Source organism: Haliotis asinina, chromosome 1 (assembly GCF_037392515.1).
Source record: "Haliotis asinina isolate JCU_RB_2024 chromosome 1, JCU_Hal_asi_v2, whole genome shotgun sequence".
NCBI lineage: Eukaryota > Metazoa > Mollusca > Gastropoda > Lepetellida > Haliotidae > Haliotis > Haliotis asinina.
Genome location: NC_090280.1, coordinates 105,836,933 through 105,859,638, shown reverse-complemented (window position 1 = coordinate 105,859,638; position 22,706 = coordinate 105,836,933). Strand labels below are relative to the sequence as shown.

Below are 22,706 nucleotides of genomic sequence, written 5' to 3'. Positions count from 1 at the left end.
TGTCATTGTCAGTGTTTATTATTCAGTTATACGCACCGCGGTATTCATGGTTTTAGCTTTAAATTTATGTCATTTAGGTTTGGGTTAGCGGTTTAGTTTTAACATTCTCAGTGTTGATGCTTTTAGCTTTAAGGTTATGTCATTTAGGTTAATTCGGAATAGCTTAGTGATTTAGTGTAGAGAGAAGGACGTAGACTTTCCGTTTTCATTTTTTGTTATTTTGATTGCAGGTGAATGGTTTGGATTAGAAGGGAACAGTGTTAGGTTGTCCTTTTAATCTAGCATGCACCATGATAACCATAGCTCACGAATTATTGAATACCCATACAATTGCCGTACATAATGGACAGATACCTCAAATATGTTAACACAAATGTATCATACAAATCATGAAACTTGGAAGGATACAACTTTCATTCCAAAGTCTGATTGCTGTGAAGGCACACTTGAGTCGACGTAGGAAGGAGGTCGTGGTACTTCAATTACTGTTGGCAGTTGAGCTGCTACACGTGAACGACACATACTTCAGTTTACATCAACATACATAACAAAAGGTCGCAAAACGTCAATGTCCGTCTGGCATGTCATCCCGTCGCATCTACCCATCAAGTAGATGTCTCACGTAAATAGCTGTAGACACTACAGCAATAGACCGCTCATTTCCCATATGCCACACCTTAGGGAATCGCAGAGATATGACACGGCAAATCATGAACAATTACCACCAAATCGACTTAGAGCCTCCTGTCAAGACTCGAACGGGTTTGCCTGCGCCAGTTACCCTTTCACCATCATCGCCTCTCCACTCGGGATCGTCCCCTCGCCTGCTATGCAACACCAGCATCTCGCTCTGCCTCCGGCACTATCACCCATCTCTAGGCAAAAGTCAGCAGAGTCTACACTTGCTCACGGGCAAATCAAGACTCGAACGGGTTTGCCTGCGTCAGCTACCGTTTGGCCATCATCGCCTCTCCTCTCGGGGTCGCCCCCTCAACCTCTGTGCAACACCAGTGTTTTGCCCGCTTCGTGGCTGAGACATCACCTGCTTCTAGGTAAAATCACCGGCGTATGCACTTGCTCGCGGGCGAATCAAGACTCGAACCGGTTCGCTTGCGCCAGCTACCCTTTCACCATCATCGCCTCTCCTCTCGGGATTGTTCCCTCGCCTGCTATGCAACACCAACATGTCGCTCTGCTTCCGGCACTATCACCCATCTCTAGGCAAAAGTCAGCAGAGTCTACACTTGCTCACGGGCAAATCAAGACTCGAACGGGTTTGCCTGCGTCAGCTACCGTTTGGCCATCATCGCCTCTCCTCTCGGGGTCGCCCCCTCAACCTCTGTGCAACACCGGTGTTTTGCACGCTTCGTGGCTGAGACATCGCCTGCTTCTAGGTAAAATCATCGGCGTATGCACTTGCTCGCGGGCGAATCCAGACACGAACCGGTTCGCCTGCGCCAGTTACCCTTTCACCATCATCGCCTCTCCTCTCGTGGTCGTCCCCTCAACCTCTGTGCAACACCGGTGTTTTGCCCGCTTCGTGGCTGAGACATCGCCTGCTTCTAGGTAAAATCATCGGCGTATGCACTTGCTCGCGGGCGAATCCAGACACGAACCGGTTCGCCTGCGCCAGATACCCTTTCACCATCATCGCCTCTCCTCTCGGGGTCGTCCCCTCGCCTGCTATGCAACACCAGCATTTCGTTCTGCTTCTCGCAAACTCGCAATTGAGCCCCCTGTCAAGATTCGATATGTTTCAGTTCTGCTACACCATGGCCGCTTATAGATCGAGCGTCTTCGGCAGAACGAATGATGAATAGTATGAACAACGTCGCGCGCCGTTACTCACGCTAACCAATACGTCAACCAAGTGCTTGATCATGGTGGAGGTTGGAATTATCCCCCTATGCACTACCTTGGGACTTCCATCTTTCCAACCTCCGTGGGCAGAGGGCAGCGTCGCAACTTCCGCATCGCCGTTCCCGTCCCGTCTACGTTCGTGCCCGGGGAACGTAGGCAAAATTCCGAGCAGTGGCCAGTGTGGCTCGGGTTCCCCTTGTGTAGAAAACTACGTGAATACGTTGGATAGTTAAACTTTCACCTGACGATAGTACACATTTTAAAAAGTTTAGATTTACTTTATTTGAAAAGATAGAGCAATGAAATTTTGCATGTACCTCCGCCATTACATGGGCTTTTTGGCAATACCATCCAATTTGACATCTGACTTTTAGAAAAGAAGTTACATAGTATTTTCTTAAAAAGTACAGCAAAAAACGACTATTTTTTCGAACAAATTGTGCGATATACTTTACAATTTTCTTTACCAGAACAGCTTTCTAATGATACCAAAAAATTTATGCTACAGACTAGAGTGCTGCAGTTAGAAGCAAAAAAAGACGCAATAAGGCAACACGAGAGCAAATGCGCCGTTGAAAGGCCGCAGACGCAAAAAGCGGCGGTATATACGGACGTGTGTAGCGTCTCCAAAAAGCATTGCATATGTACATGTGATACGTCGTTAGAAGCAGATTTGAAAGGGCATTCATATGCATTATGGACATTTAGGATCGCAAAAACGATATACAAATTATCAACGAACTTAACTTCCGATTACCGATCCTTTGAAACGGAAATAGCATGCGGCATTACATACGGACAGCTATACACAACACTGCAGACGTGCATGTTATGCATCGCTAGAACCCCATGGAAAGACCTTTCAAATGAATCATAGAAATATTAGAAATCCAATGAGGGAAAACGAAATTAGAACGAAAGTTTACTTCCGCTAGCGGCGCCGTCGCAACTGAACTAACATGCGGATTACATACGGACAGCTATGCACAACATTGCATGGAAAGACCTTTCAAATGAATCATAGATATTAGAAATCCAATAAGGGATAAAGAAATTAGGACGAAAGTCTACTTCCGGTACTGACGCCGTTGCGACGGAACTGACATGCGGCATTACATACGAACATGCCTAGCATCTTTGCTCAACGTCCCACATGCACATGCCATACACCACCAGAAGCGAATTGAAATGCTCTTTCTAATGAATATAAGATACTAAAAGTCACATTAGGCGTGTACACATGATTAACCAAGAAATAATGCACTGATGTGTTGGCGACGCACAGGACACACGGCATGACACGCAGACGTATGCAGCTTGACATGGCAGTGCACAGTTATACATCGCCTTGAAGCCCATTTCCATGGGCTTTCATATGCTCTATAGATGTTAGGGATCTTCGAAAGGAAAGATAAATTATAAGGAGTTATTGGCGGGGTCGACATGAGTCGGCTGCGGAAGTCAAGCGGGATAGAAAAGCGGCACTATATGCAGACGGTTGCAGCTGTGCACAGGGACAACGAAATTAGAACGAAAGTCTACCTCCGGTACCGGCGCCGTTGCGACGGAACTGACATACGGCATTACATGCCTAGCATCTTTGTTCAACGTCGCACATGAAGCGAATTGAAATGCTCTTTCTAATGAATATAAGATATTAAAAGTCGCATTAGGCATGTAGACATTATTAACCAACGAATCATACGCTGGTGGTGTTGACGACGCACAGGACACGCGCATAATACGCAGACGTTTGCAGCTTGACATGTCCGTGGACGTGTTTAGCATTTGAAAGCAGAGGATAGATAGAAAAAAATATAGCTGAAAAAGATATACTATATTAGATATATAAAGAATTGTATGTTTGAACCAAATATATCATGAAATAGGCTTTTGCGGAACCACATAAACGAAACATCGTTTTAAATGCATTGCATTTGAAATGACTGTTATAGCGCAGAACGGATGTAGAAAAATATAGCTGAAAAAGACATAACACATTAGATACATAAAGAATTGTATAACTGAACCAAATATATTATGAGCTATGTGTGTTAACCAGCACTCACCACGTGGAGGTTGCTCTTTTAAGAGTGCCATTTTTCTTCTCCTGCACCATTCCCACAACAGCAAGTTCGAACAGCGAACCCCTTTACTACTGCTGTATAAACCTAATAGGTCGAAACTGACATTAGGTTATGGAATTACAGGCTATAACCTACTACTTCTATCCTACGGTTTTGGTTTGACCTACTCTCTGGTCTAGTGCCATTTGGCTTTTCCTGCACCATTCCCACAACAGCAAGTTCGAACAGCGAACCCCTTTACTACTGCTGTATAAACCTAATGGGTCGAAACTGACATACGGTTACGGAATTACAGGCTATAACCTACTACTTCTATCCTACGGATTTGACTTTATCTACTTTCCGGCCTACTTTCACCCTTCCCCCTACTTTCCATGATCTACTTGTTTCTCACCTTTTGGGCTTTATGAACTTGCCTTTACCTTTGCTTTTCCCTTCCCCCTACCTTCAGGGTGTTGGGACTGGGGCTGGGGCTGGAGCTGGATGGAGGAATCTGTTGGAACTGACGCCGATGCAGATACCTCAGCGTTTGATGTACCCGCAGCTAGTTGGATACCATCTTGCACAAAAGCACACTCACTAGCAGCCTGTAAGGGAATCTTCTTAGCTTAGTACCTATTGACAGTCTTTTGGCCATGTGCAAGATAGTCACTGGCCATCTTACGTTTTGCAGCGTCATTGGGATGCTGCCTTGCCACTTCAGTCTCCAAAGCTTTCCGAACATCCGTGGCCGTAAATGTCCTCCGTTCGGTTTCCCAGTTGGGTTTAAGGAAACCTCTTGTCCTCTGTTAGCGGGCCAACTCGAGACACATGTTTCCCACTTCAGTGCCGTCCACTCTTCTGAAGAAAGGCGATTTGTCCGGTAGAGCATCTTCAGGCATGTCACCACATACATATTGGCGGTAATCCCTGAACATGTCATAAGAATGAAGATTTTATGGATATCAACTTCTTTATGAGATTACACAACGTTTCGGAGTTAATGCTTACTCCTTCATCAGGTGATGAAGGAGTAAGCATTAACTCCGAAACGTTGTGTAATCTCATAAAGAAGTTGATATCCATAAAATCTTCATTCTTATGTATTTACACTTCTAAATGACACCTGATGAAGGAGTAAGCATTAACTCCGAAACGTTGTGTAATCTCATAAAGAAGTTGATATCCATAAAATCTTCATTCTTATGTATTTACACTTCTAAATGACATTCAAAGACCTGAACATGTCGTAATCCTCTTTGGACAAGCTTAGGATGACCAGGAAGCTCATGGACGTCTTGGGGTCCATGAAAGAAAGTTGGTACCTCCCCGCAACACACCGTGCCTTATTGAAATCTGCCAACTTCATACGCGACGCCACTGAAGGTCTTTGGGCATGTCCAAGTTGAATTATCCCACAAGACAAGTACCGCATCACCAGGTGCTGATCGTTCTCAGATGGAAGTTGATCTGCCTTGGCCCGGTCCGGGATGTCCCTCACCTCTTGTCTGGTTGCAGGATCGGTGTACCCCTTTTGAACAACGAAAATGGGCGGCGGTTGTTTGGTTTTGTAGCAGGGCGTGGAGTCATCCCACAGATGACATCCTTACCTTGTCAGCTTGCTGACGGGGTTAACCTCTTTGGTCATGTGGACAAGGCGTCCGACCTCGGATCAGAGGGTCCGTCGTTCGAATCCCAGCACGGGACTTGAAATTTTGAGGCCGCTACAGTTTCATCTCTGAATTCTGTAACAGATTTACGGACCTCTTCGCGTTTATACTGGCTACAGACAATTGTATATGAACAATGCGTAGCACTTGTAAACCTCCGCAAATTATCGAAAACCCTTGGGGACATTTGAACATACGTTTGACAGTAACTGAGAAAGGATTTGACAGCTGACATGTAATTTTTAATGCCACCTGCAGAAACCCCATTTTGTGAAAGGACCGTGTTAAAATAATTAATTTCATCTACGTGCTCAAATATATCAAAGTTGATACAAGCCATATTACTATTTGGGGAAACATGTTTAAGAATATTGGTTAAATATTGGTAAAACCCTGGAAGTGTTGGCTCACTTTCAGGAAACCTATCGTATAAGCCAGTGTTTGTAAGATTAGCCCTGACTGTGTTTTGTTTGTAATTATACCGAGTACCACTTCTGGTAGACCCAGTTAAACCAGCACTGGTACTCGGCAATGGATTACTAGTTGAAGGAGAGGCTGCAGATGCGTCCTCTCCTTGAATTGTGTGGCCAAAGTGTTTAAGTACCCTGATGTAATCAGGGATTTGATTTTTGTTGACACTGTATGTGCCACAAAATGCCAATAGAGCCGACATTGACACAAGCTGTGTAGCAGTATAGGACTCGCTACGGCGGCGATTTTGGGCGTGTATAGCGTGTAGACCAGGAGTAGAACTACCAGGATAACATTGCTTTAAATGTGCGATGCCTTTGTATTATGTTTTACACTTTTGACAAACGACCGATATGTTTGTGGAAGGCATACTTTATTATATTGCTGGGACACTTACTTTCTGGGAATGATTGGGCACAATAGAAGAGGGTCTGGATGTCACAGTCTTGGACAAATTAAGAAATAAACTGCTTATACAATATGTCTATTTAGGGAATAAACCTAGTAATGTTTAGTATCAGTTTGATAAAGTGAGCAACGTAAATGACTGAAAAATGCAGAAATTAAGAACAAACGAGAAGAAATAAAAGTAAAGTCCACTTGCCAATGGTGATTGCCAACGCTGACTGGTAGTGATCCACTAACACACTTGGTCTGTGATGATGAAATGCAGTGAAATGCATTCCCTTATATTACCACGTCGCGGTCAGACAACCAATGGAATGGTTTAGATGAAGTTCACGTGGCCAAGCCGGATGTTTCTACGGGGGAGGAGGAAACTGGAATTGTCCATCTACATTCCATGTGTGATGTCCATTTGGAGGGGCATGAGCATGCCAAAAGGTGTGAATTGCCCATGCCAAAGAAATTTTATACACAAAGTTGAAGTCAGTGGGGCGACGAGGTTTAAAATCACAAAGTAGCGGCATGTCAAAAGGAAGTGACCCAAGCTGAGTGATTATAACCATAAGAGAGCAAGGCAGGTGACGAAATTACATTTGCTAATAAGTAGCATCTCCAGGGTACGGAGATGTGAACACAGACGAGTGATATATAGTCTGGTTCATAATTATTGAGAATTTTTCTTCTTACTTTGAGCTATCCTAACACCTCAACTGATTCACTGATACTTAAAACTAAGTAATGGTATAAGGGAGGTAACTCATCTTGGGCTACTGAGTATAGTACAATTAGAGTTACCTCCCCTGAATTTGTAGCAGACGTCATTTTCCTCAGCACTGTCAACAATGTCTACTGAAGATAAAAGAAGGTTGATTTTTGAGTTGTGTAATCAAGGAATTGATGATGTAAATACATTGGCAGAGAGGACAGGAACTCCTCTTTCTACTGTGTATAGGATTAGGAAGAATTTGAAAGAGGGAAAGGATTTGGGGCACCAGAAAGGAGCAGGGAGACCCAGAAAATTGGACTTCTCAGATCGCGTCCGGCTGGGAATTTTAGCGTCTAAAAAGCAAAGGGCAAGCATCTCCAACATCAGGTATGAAATGATAGAAAGGGGATCAACAGTTGTATCAAAATGTACAGTTAGAAGAAATTTGATTGATCTTGGATGGGAGAAAAAGACTGGAATTCCTTCTCCTCTCATGAAACAAGAACATAAAGACAGGCGTGTTGAGTGGTGTTTGGCACATGAAAACTTTGACTGGGAAAATGTGATTTTTACTGATGAAAGCTCAATATGGGTATATCCCAATAATGTGAAAATATGGACAAAGTCTGCGTCAGCACCGTTGTATCGACGACCTAAATACAGCCCAAAGTTTCATGTATGGGGAGGGATATCCTTATTAGGAACGACCCCGCTGTGTGTGTTTGAGGGAAATCTGACAAGTCAACGCTACACTAACATATTAGATAATTTTCTCCTTCCAAGTGCACATGTGTTTTATGGAAATGACTGGATTTTGCAGCAAGATAATGATCCTAAACACACCGCAAAACATGCCAAGCAGTGGTTTCAGGAGAAAAATGTGACTGCATTACCATTTCCTGCATATAGTCCTGACTTAAATCCCATTGAGAACATTTGGGGGATGATGAAGGAATGTGTGAATCAAAAGGGGTTGACAAAAATTGAAGACATGAAGAGAGAAGTGGTCCGATACTGGGACAGCATAACTCACGAGACACTAACCTCTCTGATAGGAAGTATGCCTACCCGTCTTAGACTGTGCCGTGAAGCTCAAGGAGACTTGATAAAATATTAAATTGTTACCTACACAACATGAAAAGGTCAGTTCACTTTCACAATACATTAAATTTTATCTGATTTGTTCTCGTTTAATAATATGAAATGCTTTAGCTATTCTCAATAATTTTGAACCATACTGTACAGCTAATCAGGTAATAATTAAGTTTACAGGAAGGTAGGGGAGAACGTGTATATACAATCAGTCCATGCGGACAGATCTGAAAGAAGTTATGAAAATAATGATGATAAGGAGTTGCGACCGCAACAGAGTAATTAAGTGGCCAGACAGAGGCGGCCTATGTGATAAGTTACAGTTGTCAGAGCATGGCGCCATCTTGTCTACTTGATGCGCGTCGTTATATAATGGAACGTTTATTCGAATGCACAGTATACCTTGGCGCATCCACATTTTCAAGGTATTACCGACCCCTTTTACACCTTTGATTTCTTATGCTGAAGTAACAGCTGAGGAAACATCCACGCCAGATAACCATTTCTACCAGCCAGACGCACAATTACAGTTACATAACGCCGCGCATTGCCTGATTAAAAGACGTTCCTTGAATGCATATTATAACCTAACATAGAGGGCTTTCAGATGCATTTGAAACGTTAAATTGTGGATGATGGATCGTGAAATTATAGGTGCCGTAACACTGACGGGAGACGTGCGCCAGACCCCCGACTTTTCCCGCCATTAGTGCAAGTGCAGTTGCATAATGACGCGCATGGCTTGACTGTCTGAGGTGACACGAATGCACGTCACACCTTGGCACAACCGCACTTTCAAGGGCATTTTAAATCTTTCATTTTGGATGAAGGATAATGAAATAATAGCTGGCGGAAGGCAAGCGCCAGATCCCCGTTTTTTACCTACCAGTCGCACAAGAACAGTTACGTAATGACGCGCATTGCCTGATTATCTCATGTTCCTCGAATGTCCGTTATAATTTGGCAGAGAATCACTTTCAAGGGCTTTCAGATGAATGTTAAACATTAAATTTTGGATGGTGGATCGTGAAATTATAGCTGCCGTAACACGGACGGGAGACGCGCGCCGGATCCCCGACTACTTTACTCGCCATTAGCGCAAATGCATTTACATAATGGCGCGCATTGCTTGACCCTCAGACGCGACTCGAATACACATTACACCTTGGCAGAACCGCACTTTCAGGGGCTTTCCACCGCAATAAAAGTTTATATATTAAGACTACAGGCGTTGCTTTTATGGCTTTATTCCAATTCATTGCAACTTTAGCTCTGTCATGTATATTGATTCCCGTGTAGCGCGATTGTCTAATGTTGCACACCAGCATGTTACACATTTTCAGAATCCCACATGAATCACCTTGCAAATGCTTTATAGTTGTAAATATTAACGACGCCGGTATAGCCGGTGAACAGATTCATCTAAATTCCGCCAATCTATATCACCTACGGTATTTGTTGCATTTCGCACATTAATACCCATATAGCTCCACCACTAAATGCGCAACGGGTGCGTGTTATACACTGCCTGACACACACTTTAAATGGCTTTCAAACGTAGTATAGAAATGCATTTTCTGAGGTGAATCGTAAGAGTGGTTCCCATTACATCATGACCGGACTATGGTGGCATGATGACTGCTGTGATTTAGAAGAATTGAAGTTCAACATAATTACACAAACCATTATTTCGGAGATTCAATCTGGACTGGTTACCAGGGGCAGCATTAGAATCACGTTTGCATTTTTGGAGAGAGCGTTGGATCGGGTTTCCAACCATGTATAACATGCATAGATATCACAAAGTAAAAGGCTTCCAAAATACAATGGCGCGAGCGACTTCCACCGGAGGCTGGGTGGAAGAAAAGTCTTCCACCGAGACTTCTGTGGAAGAAATTCAGACGGCCTAAAGTCACAGAAACCTTAATTGCTCGGCTATAAATTTGCCAAAAAAGAAACGGAAAAATTCTACGTGACGCGCAAGGGTCCCGCTATCCAACGACATGCAGGATGCGCGTGTAAGGCGGCGAATGCAGCTCCCAAGGGAGCCGTGCTGAAATAGGTGATACAATCTGGGTGCTTTATCCCTATGTTGAATTTCATCAAGACATATCTTCTCACCTCAAAAAGGATGAGTTTCTACACGCCAGTGTTGTAAACGTTGTGCTTGACGACTTAATGTCAGCAGCAAGCAAAGATCCACGCATTACAGATCTTTTTACTGAAGGAAGTCTCCATGTAGTCTCGTAGCGATTGCCTTGAACCAGAATTTTCATTATAGTAAGGATCAAACAAAACGAAGAAACCGCCATTATCTGCTTCTGTCCATCCACAGAACAGGGGAATGGCAAAGAATCTCGGACCAAGGTATACGGCGTCTGATGTTCTCAGCTCTTTGTAGAGTTAGGGACTTACATTGATGCCCATGGAGGACATACCAGACACTGATCACGTGTGTTGTTTGTATACATTTATGATCGATGAGTGGACACTTCATTCCACCATTTACACAGTGACTCAGTGGATTTGTTGTTGTTACTCCAATGAAATGATTGAGTGTATGTTAACCATACACCTCTTACAGAAATCACAGTCCTTTTTCACAATGGTGGTTTGTCGTTTTGTAAAATCAATGACTTTGAGTTGTTTCCTTTGTGCTTTAGCTTATTAGAGATTCCCATTAAAAAGAAGTTTTGCCCGTTGAAAATCATTTGTGTAAATTGTCAAAACAATTGTCACCAGCACATTTAACATGTTACCATTTCTTATTTGAAACAAGCTTTGCCTCATAGTATCTTCACAAAAAGTGACAAATCTGCCCCTTTATCAGTTTCATCTTATTAACACTGGAATGTGTCATATTCTCAGCTTTATCAAGATGACTGATACGAGGCTAAGATAAATCACTTTCTCCGGGTCTAGGAATGTCAGACTTTCTCTTAGACCTTCTCTCTCTGTTGTGTCATAGTCATAGTACCTGCACCAGAAGGGTACACATTTAACTCGTCTCGGCATATCACATGGTATCTCACGAACCTTAGATAGTCAGTTACACGCTTATCCTCTGCAATACCATTGCCCATAATAAGTGATAAATCTGGTATAGTACTGGCAACATGATTCCAACCCTAATAGATCCTGTCACTTAATCTGACTTCACATGAACTTTATGAAGAGGTACCTTAATGTAACCACCACCAATGTGACTATAACCACACTGGATCCTGCATAAGTTTTGTCAGATCTTCTTCTAGCATAAGAGTCTGGGGGCTCCAGTATCTCTTATGGTATCTACGGTCTATGTATCCACATCGTCAGTCAAGGGTAGGGTTAAGGTTTGCACACAAAGTCAGCCCAGCTAAAGTACTAGAATATATACTTTCTGAATGGCATTAGGTAACCATAGCTTACTCTCGTGGAAGCCGTGCCAATTTACACTTAGCAGAGGAGTACACGAAATCCACAGTATAGACTACCAGTTATGCGACTTGCATATTTGTGGACCTTGCAGTGGATGCGACTCAACCCCAAAAAGTACTAGATTCCGCACTTTACTCAGAAAGTGTAATCCCTACTATAAGGTATGTTATGTTAAACCTCATAATACTTTGCTACCTGCAAAGGCCGGGTGGGACAACTTAGGAATGGCCAGCCAGTCCTAACTTGACATGCTGCAGGGAGCAAGCTACAAGGACATATTTCATATGATTGGAAGGATCTCGAGGAGATGAACACGAACAATTCATGTGCGAGTGTGTTCACGTGTTAATAAGCTCACTAATTGGCTCTGAAAATGCATTTTTACAGAAATTTCTGGCAGAATTTTTTTCCCGCAGACATTTCTGGCAGAATTTATTTTCCTGCAGACATTTCTGGCAGAATGTTATATTTCACGACCAGAATTCTCTAATTGAATAAAATTAGAGACTATAATAAATTATGACACTCCTGCATGAGTGGTAGCTTCATGTTTATTCCAAATAACAGGCACTCAGCGTGATCAACGAATCATCACTACTCAGCTACATACCCTTACAACCCGTGAAGATCCGGGGTACAACAGGTCTTCACAGCAACCTGTGCTTCTGCGAAAGGCGGCTATGGTCATGGTGACCTGGTTGACATACGTCATCGGTTAGCAATTGCGCAGATCGATGTCCACGCTGTTGATCACTGGATTGTTTGGTTCAGACTCGGTTATTTACAGACTTCCGCCATCTAGCTGAAATATTGCTGAGCGGAACGTAAAACTAAATTCACTCATAACAATAGTCGTGCAAGATTAATTTAACAATATTGGGGTTCATATTCTAATCCTAATAAGCCTCCATTGTTTTTGTATGCGATATTGGTTGAAGGCGAATAGAGATATAGGCAAATAGAGACGAAACCGGACATATACCAGATACAGACAATATTAACAGTGTAAGACATGTGAGCCATAATTTGAATTCATCAACATGCTCGACAAGACCAGCGTAGCAGATGAGGCGATGCATCAGTGTTCAAAGTGACAATACACGCGAAAATGTAATTGCCTCTTTGAAACAATGATTTATGCCGAAGTGGCCACCGAGTTTTCACACCTATTAATTGCTGGTGGTTGTCTCTATAAGTGGTCATCGTTCCTGTTTGGTTATCCCTGAGTGGACACCGCTGTTAACAACTGCACAATCCAGAGAGCAGATACTCAGGGAATACACCAAAACAAAGCCAGTTGGTGCTCTATTCTTGTTTTGCACCACCGTAGACTGGCATGTTTATTTTTTCACAGACTAAACATGGTGACTTTCAGCATGCTGACAGGCTAGAGTTGACAAGGTGAGTGGATTTTTAGCTTGCTTGTTAAAGAGGTCAACCTCCGGGTTATTCCTAAGACGTAGAGTGTTCTTTTTTGAACAACTTTAAATAGTCTCGGTACAGAGGCTCGACATAGTTTCTATCGCTTTTTAACGCATTGGTGCTCTATTCTTGGTTTTGCACCACCGTAAACTGGCATGTTTAGTTTTTCACAGACTAAACATGGTGACTTTCAGCATGGTGACAGACTAGAGTTGTTTGCCGTAGCATTGTAAGCAGGTTGCTTAAAAAACATCGCACAACCAGTGAAGTCAAGGTCGCCACTGGAAGAGGTCGTGTCAAAAAGACCAATTTGAGGGATGATAGACGTTTACTTCGTATGGTACGTCAGGAACCATTCTGGTCAGCCAATCAACTCTGTCAGTGGTGGTAGCAAACAAAAGGAGTAATTGTGTCGCTGGAGTTGGTTAACAAACGTCTTGTAGCCACTGGTTTACGAGCTCGTCATCCTTGAAACGACCCCGACTGAGCAATAATCACATGTGTCTTTGTCTGGTTTGGGCACAGGCACAACTTAACTGGAATTTGCGCACATGGCGACGTGTCATTTGGTCTGACGAGTCGAGATTCAATCTGTACGTTGCTGACAACCGCTTATGGGTGAGACGTCTTCCCAACACAGCACTTAATGCTCAAAACATACTGACAACAGTAGCTGGAGGTGGTGGGTCAGCCATGGTGTTGGCAGCCTTCTGTCATGACCAGAAAGTAGACATCAAAGTCATCCAAGGCACAATGAATGCAGAGAAGTATAGTCGTGACATCATCGACAACACTGTCCTGTCGTTTTTGCATGCCAATCCTCACGTTGATTACCTCTACCAGGATGACAATGCTCGCTCCCATCCTGCTGGGATGATTACTGACCTCAAAAGGCAGCACAACATCGATTCCCTTGACTGACCAAGTGTCAGTCCAGATCTTAATCCAACAGAGCACGCCTGGGATGCCATTGGGAGGAGCATTTCCTCAAGAGATCAGCCTCTGACCAACGTTCGCGAACTGAGACAGGTTGTCTTAGACAAATGGAACAATCTAATCTGCCAATGCAGTTCCTGCATAATCTGGTGGTATCAATGCGACGGCATTGTCGAGAGGTGGGTCAGGCTCGTGGTGGATACACCCACTACTGACGCTAAAGATCCACTATGCAGAAACGTTAACAGTGGATTTCATTACAGGACATGATGGACTTCAATGTGACATGATGGAATTGGCAAAGTGCTGACATTTCTTTAACAAAATGTGAATACTTTTTAGACAACACTTTTTTTTGTTGATTTGACCTTATCTTTCTAAAATGGAATAGGAACCGGTGAACGCCCACCTCCTCGTGGTGGGTGCTGGGTAACGCTGAGAGCCGTTCACCCCCGTTGTGGACACAGGGGGATATTTGGTCCACCAGCCCATTGGCCATGGGTTGTGGCCCTGTGTCGGCGGAGAAAGGGATCCTGGTGGTTGAGGCCAATAGGGGCGTGTAATCGTGTTCCTGTTGCTCAATACACCACTTTGGCCCTGACTCTGCCGGGTGGTCGAATAGGTCTGGTTCGACCAATCGCTTGGTCACGCCAAGCCCTGTGCATGATACTTATTTTTGCACACTTTTGACTTTTCAAAAATTATTGTGTGGTCTTGGCTATTTCACATTTGCTAAAAGTCTTGTTTTTACAATTTGCCTAGAGTATGCCAGAAGGCGGTGGCTCATGGGTCAAGCTGGTGGGATCTATCCTTTTTGGGCATTTTACTGCTTGAGTATACTCTCCTAGTATCCTTGGTGCCGTCTGACGGAGATCCACAGACAAAAACATCGGCCTTTTTGACACTCCATGGTGGGTGGGGAGCTAGGAGAGTGAATCCAATTTAATACAATCATGGCACCCCCACTTAAGAAAACGTTCGCATGAATCATATGATTCATTCTCGTCAGAGGATGAAGATACTACAGCTTTCTCAAATCCTGCAAATTGGTCTCGCTTTCTTGTCATCTCTGATCCAAATGATGGACCTCTTAAATTGAATCCTTCTGCCATTGCGAAAGGCATAGAAGGTCTGGCTGGTGAAGTCAAAAAAGTTAAAAAATTACGATCAGGATCTCTCTTTATTGAATGCAAGAAACAAATTCAGTCACAAATTCTGCTTTCGACTAAATCTCTGGCCAATGTCCCTGTTAAGGTGTCGTCTCACAGGACACTCAACAATAGCAAAGGCATCGTTCGTGTTACAGGACGTTGCCTATCTGACATGACTGAAACAGACGTTGTTTCCGAGTTACACTCTCAAGCAGTCACTGCTGTCAAACGATTTACATTCAAAAGAGAAGATGAAATTGTAAAAACAATACGTACTTGTTTACGTTCTGTCTTCCATCCCGCCCAAACTCACTTAAAGCTGGTTATTGTGAACTAAGGGTAGATGCCTACATTTCAAATCCCCTAAGATGTTACACTTGCCAAAAGTATGGCCATGGTTCCAACTCTTGCCATATTCCAGCTGCCTGCCACCGATGTGGAGGGAAAGACAGTACACTGTGCAATAGCCCATGTGCTTGCGTCAATTGTTCTGACAGTCATCCCTCGTCTTCCAGAGAATGCCCGACATGGAAACTCCAATCAAACATTTCTCGTGTCAAACATGAACGAAATATCACCTTTTCCGAGGCTAAAAAATACGTCATTGCTGAGGAATCTACCGGCCTATCTTATGCTGCCACTACTGCTTCTCCTGTGGCTTCTGCTACAACTCCCAGACCTCTTCCATGTAAATTGGTAGCTTGCCAGACTGAATACACTTGGGCAAAATCTTCTGCTCCAACCTTGATCCCTACCGCAATTAGAGAGAATTGTACACAAACATCCGGTTGACAAACCCTAAATCAGTCTATGCCATCTAGCGGTAAGGATTCGTCCTCTTCTCATAATACGACCTCATCTCAAAAATCAAAATCAGACATAAATGAGACAAAACTTGAAAAAATGAAATCCAAAACTAGAGCTGAAACAAATAGAAAGAATCAAAGTGGTAGAACGCCGAAAGGGGCCAATAATCAGGTCCAGATATTTAACAAATTTGGATCACTCGAAGACATGGATATATCCGACCACAACCATAGAAGGACACATAGCTTGTCCGGGAAGGTAAGGGGTCAATCTCCTGTTCATCCCCCATACAGATTGTTTCTTCACCTCTAATACAATGGAACTGTAGAGGACTCAGGACAAATTTAAACGATTTACATCTTTTAGTCCAAGATTTTAAACCGTCAGCATTCTGTTTACAAGTGACATATCTCAAGCAGACTGATCTTTTTGAATTACGTCAATATAATGCTTATCATTGTTTTTCTCCTCCGGGTGGAAAAGCCACTGGAGGATCTTCAATCCTTGTTCGGAATGATGTAATCCACAGTCCAGTTCTACTTAAAACAAATCTCCAGGCCGTTGCTGTAAGACTTACTTTGCATGTTGCAGTTACTCTTTGCTCTTTGTATATTTCGCCTTCCTGATCTGTTCAGCAAGCTGATCTGCAGGCTCTGTGTGATGAACTCCCTAAACCCTGTATAATCATGGGTGATTTAAATGGGCACAATCCACTCTTGGGCAGTAGTAATACAAACACTAAAGGTAAATTACTGGAGGATTTCATTTCAAATAATGATCTATGCATTTATAATGACGGTTCAAATATGTATTCACACCCTGGCACAGGAACATATTCATCTCTTGATTTGTCTTTTACTGACTCCAACCTATTGAATGAATGGTCAGTCCTCTGTGGAAGGGACCATTTCCCAGCAATACTAAAGCCCGTGAATCCATCTGACGTTCCTCCATCATCAAGATGGAATTTTCAAAAGGCTAACTGGCCTCTGTATGAAATTCTCTGCGCTGAACAACTTAAACCTTACCTTTTTAATGATATTCCTGATGCCATTAACTGTTGTTCAGATAAGCTACATACCATAGCTGAAGATTGTATCCCAAAGTTCTCTTCAGTTCCTCACATACGAAAACCATTGTTTACAGATAAATGCAAACAGGCAAGGAAGGGACAGAAGAAAGCTGAACATTACTTTCGTCGCCATCCTATGGTCCACAATTTATATAAATTTAAAATTTTGAACGCAAAAGCTCGACGTACTTTCAAGCAAAGTAAACGCCACACTTGGCAAAACTATTTCTCAAAAGTTAATTTGTGTCCACCGATATCAAAGGTGTTGAATAAGATCCAGAAAATCAAGGGTAAGGGATCTAAATCTAGCATCCATCATCTGAAAGATGGGAACCAATTATTGACTAGATATTGCAAATAAACTTGGTGAAACGTTGGCCAAACACTCTTCCTCATCTAATTATGTACCTGAATTCCAAAAATATCAAAAACATTCAATTCAGATGATGGAGAAGACTACAATGAAACATTCTCAGTACATGAACTTCACACTGCTCTTGATCAGGCTCACGATACTGCTTCTGGAGCTGATGGTATACATTATCAACTCCTGAAACACTTGCCAGACTCATGTTTGGAGACATTATTATATATTTTTGATAACATTTGGACAAGTGGAAAATTCCCTTCCTCGTGGCGTGATGCTATTATTGTTCCCATCCCTAAACCTGGACGTGATCACACTAATCCTTCTGACTATAGGCCCGTTTCACTAACTAGCTGTGCTTGCAAGACTATGGAACGCATGATAGACAATCCACTTGTTTCCTACTTGGAAACCAATAACCTAATAACAGATATACAATGCGGTTTCCGTAAAAACAGAAGTACTATCGATCATTTAGTGCGTTTAGAATCTTTTGTTAAAAATGCCATAATTAATAGACAACAATATGTTTCGATTTAGAAAAAGCGTATGACACAACATGGAAACATGGAATTTTAAAAGATTTGCATGACTTTTGTTCTGCTCAAAGCTTGATTATGGGTCCATCGTATATGGGGGAGCCTGTAAAAGCAACTTAATACTATTGGATTCTGTCCACCACCAAGGTGTTAGACTTTGTCTCGGATTCTTCAGAACTTCTCCCGTGGACAGTCTTTACGTCGAGGCAGATGAACCATCTCTTTCACAACGCCGTATAAAATTATCTGTACAATATATTACAAAACTTTTTTTTCTAACAAGTCTAACCCTGCTTTAACTGTGTCTTTAATCCCCTCTATGGGGATTTATATACTAAGAAATCTTCTCTTGTTCCACCTCTTGGGCATAGAGTGAAACCATTCCTTTCTGGTGCTGGCATTGAGCTGGAGACTATATATCCTTCGCGTTTGCTTTCTTCTCCTCCTTGGCAACTAGTGAGGCCAAAGGTTGATTTAACGCTTACACAGTTTACGAAGTCAGAAACTAATCAATGCAAATCTGATGCAAAAGAAGTGGGACACCCAAGAAGGTATAAACAAATTACATGCGATAAAACCCTATATTGGTTATACCTACTTGGGTTGTCAGTAGAGATTTTAAGAGGTCATTATGCGACGATGTCGCATTGGCCACACAAGATACACGCACGAATATATACTAAAAGGTGAGGATCCTCCGTTTTGTATCCCTTGTGATGAAAGAATCACAGTCAAGCACATCTTGCTTGACTGTGTTGAGTATTCCATCACAAGGGACACTTATTTCAATTCAAGAACAATGAAGGATCTTTTTAACAATACTAGTTCTCATTTAATCATAGGATTTTACAAGCATTAGATCTGTTAGCTGATCTGTAAATAGATATATATTTTATTATTGGAAGTTTAAATTAGTAACTCATTTTGTTAGTGGCTGTACCCTCAAAGGGGGTTAAAATACTGTAAAATTATTGTCCTCCTAAGAGGGTACGTAAGTCCCGAAACATTTGATGTAAATTTAAGGTTTCCAGGTTTCTAATCGCAGTATTTTTGTCATTTTAAGGTATGGCTAATTCTCCGCATAAAAGCCAATGACTGAAGGGATGGTGTAAATCCAGCTAGGGTCCATGTAGGTAGCAAAAGTAATGTAAGTCCCCATGGTCCCTAGTATGGATCTACCTTCAGTTGTTGGCAATCCATAGCCCATTTTTATATTGCATTGTCCTCTTATAGTTGAACTGTTTTAGATCTAATTACTAGTTTTACATTCTCTGTGATATTGTAGTCGTTTTACTGTCCTTTGTTGACAGATTTTTATGATATGAATGTATACCATTTCATGTTAAATGTTCTCGTCACGATATGGCTGAAATATTGCCCATGTGACGTTAAATGGAATAAATGATCCCGATTATTGTCAACACACATTTTTATCACGGAAGTAGGGCACAAGATGATTAAACATGTATTAGGAAATCATTTTAGACTAGTACACGTTAATTGTGATACTTATAGAAACATGTAGAAATAGACCTTGTCTCAAAATACGGATGTTGCTTCAAATTTTACCTTGAGTATATATTCGAGCGAACTGAGCAAAGGTTGGTAACATACTTTCCTCACTTTTCATTGAAAAATATTTTTCATCTCAAAATAAACAAATAGTCACCATCAAAGGTACACTCCCATTTCCTCATTTGTTTGTGCTCTCACATTTCCTACCCAATGTTTCATAGTTACTCACGTGAAATATGTTTTATTCAACGTTTTAAGAGCCACTCGTGGTATTCAGCTCGTTCTTCGCCTCAGGGCCGCTGTCAGCGTCCGGTAGAAAGGAGTGGCGATGTTTTATTTTGACATGAAAACTATATTTTGATCTGAAGCGAGGAAAGCATGTTGGCAGCCTTTGCTCGCTTTGCTCGCATGTAAGAATACTGGTCATTTTCTCTGTGTTGTGCAACCCATTTACGCTACAGTTTCCCTGTGGTTGATCACTCTGATTGCTAATTACTTGGAATAAACAAGAAGCGACCACACACCCAGATGTGTCATAAATTATCTGACACAAGTGAAAGGAGAGTTTAATACACACTCTTCCAAAAATTTAGTCATTACGATATTTGCACAGAATGGTTTTTGTCTGGATCGTTTTATGATTGTGACTATCTACTATCAAGAACACATCATCTAAAGAAAGTCCATTATAAGGTATCCAAAGATACCTGTAATTTCATTCAATTGAGATAGTTCTGGTAGTGAAATAAAATATTCTGCCGGAGATTTCTGTAGGAAAAAAATTCTGCAAGAAATTTCTGCTGAAAAAAATTCTGCCAAAAAAAATGCAGCCTGCTTCCTTCAGCGTTTCAAGTTAGGATTCGCTGGCCACACCAAAGCTGTCCAACCAGGCCTTTGCAGCATTACTTCAGATTACTTAAACCTTCAATAATATATATACATATTGTTACGAGTATGTATTTTCTATATCTGTTTGTTATAATTATAGTTATATCTAGTAATAATTATTAATGGGTCACAACATTTAGTGTTTTGAATATTAATTATGATGGGTCCCATTTCGTTTTAATAGATCGTCATAACTTTTAGCATTCTGGTTTTCCGGAATTTATCTGCTCATTGTTTTCGATGTGTCTACTTCCGGGAGATTTATTCGAGGGCATACTACAGTGTTGACGGTGTTCGTTTGTGCCCGAACTTTTGGGAAATGACTTAGTGAAGATATATAAAGGCTGGTTGCCGTGCAGAGGGTGACACTCACTCTCATTCACATCACTGCCACGCTTGAAATCCCGTCAACGCCTGAATCTACATTAAGTGCTGTCGCACCGATCGCTGTGTTGACATTCTGCCATAGCTGTTCTCTCTCACAGAGACTTTGAGTGAGTTTGCTATATTGTATTTTGTGACCCACTGACTTAGATTTTGTCTCTCTTGAATTGTACCTGAAATCTGCATTGTTTTATTGACTTGTGACTTTGTATACCTTGCTCTCGTTACATAATACACAGAATTTGAACGTAAACGAACTGTCTCTGTTCTGTTTTGCTGGTTTACAAGGGGATTTCTTAAACAGTTGTCACGGTAAATCCTTAACCGTAACAATATATATGTATGTAGACTTCGGTGAGTTAAGATTATATTTGTGACCCATTACTTTAGAATTGACTCAGTAATTGACTGACGTAATGATTCCGGTAGGGACTCGTCACAGAGTATAATATATAACCTGACACCGGATTTCTTGACTAAAAGCCCTGTCTTCGATTTTGTCTATTCGAGCAGAAATTCTGATTCAAACTTGTGTTGAAAAAAAAGCACGGCAAAGAGACAAACACAACATGCTCTCATGAGGGTGCCTACCTCTTGCCTCACCACAACAATTCTCAGTACGAGATATGAATTAATGCCTAATAGGTAGACATTTATCACGTTTGTCACGTGGTACATGTTACCTGGGTAGTCACAATGACGAAAACATGTAAAATATTTACAAAAGTATCACTCACTGACTACTTGACAAAGTGACTCCATCTTGAAGTTTACTCTCCGACAATGAACATCCAGGGGGTATGTCTTACAAACAACTATTCACCTGTACATGGACACTGGTCGTTGGTGATGTTGAACAAAAGCCGGAAATCTGCTTTAGCTGTCTGGAGCTGTCCACGAAGAGCTAAAAGCTCGCCATCCAGAGTGCGAGAAATGCCTGCCCGTGCCAGTGACAGGACCAGAAGAACAGGGAGGAGTCCGCTGCTGTACATCTTCACTGTGGCTCACAAGACTGTCATCTGGGTCATCCCACGATGGTCCTAAAGCAGCTAACAGGTGTTGACACTATCTTTCACGTAGAAACAGATGTTGCATGGTTAACAAATTGATTCTGAATGAAGTCAACCTTCCAACCGAACCTTCCAGCCTCCTCTGCAGTATGCCATATGGTGCCTTTAAATACTTTTCTCATTGTTAAGTAATTCACTGGGTTTTACATACGCTTTGTCGATAAATTTATGCTGTTTACATTTCTCTGAAAGCTGTCAAGCATTTTCAGCAATGAAATTCTACAAAATGCTAAGATGAGAGTATAATCAAATTAAATTGCAGTTAATTGGGATAAAGATGTATATACCTTTCAGTGAATTCAAGAAGACCAATGTAACATTTCCATCCCTTCCTGACAAATTAATTTATCACGACATATATTTAGCCATTTTTGCTCTTTTGCTTAACGTTATAACTTTGTGTCTCGTATGTGTTCGTTCTTGTAGAATATCGACACGGCCATGACCAGAGAAACAAAATGGTGAAAAACACAAGCATAGCGACCAGTCAATGAGGATCGGACAGCCCGTATTGCACACAAATCCTAAACATGCACAGTCATCAACTTACTTAATCACTTCACGGGTTTACTCTCAGAAATACACATGGTTCTACTTCCTCTCACGGAAACTTTCAGTAGCTTACAGTCGTACCATGGCATCTGCCACCACAGCCTGCTCAGTGAAATCTTCAGTCTCACTAAAGTCTCACCATAGCATCTGCCATCGTAGCCTGCCCAGCAAAACCTTCAGCCTCACTACAATCTTACCATGGCATCTGTCATGACAGCATGTCCAGGAAAACCTTCAGCCTCACTACAATCTTACCATGGCATCTGTCCTGACAGCCTGTCCAGGAAAACCTTCAGCATCACTACAATCTTAC

The 22,706-nt window shown here is 42.0% G+C and overlaps 1 protein-coding gene across 1 annotated transcript in view; it reads right to left on the bottom strand.

The window, feature by feature from the left end:
- LOC137277925 (uncharacterized) overlaps positions 1-21,763 on the bottom strand; it is a 56,269-nt gene extending 34,506 nt beyond the window's left edge. The window contains exon 1 of the mRNA XM_067809937.1: positions 21,595-21,763. Coding sequence (XP_067666038.1) covers positions 21,595-21,763 — 169 coding nt within the window. The remainder of the gene's footprint in view (positions 1-21,594) is intronic.
- Positions 21,764-22,706: the final 943 nt, after the last annotated feature.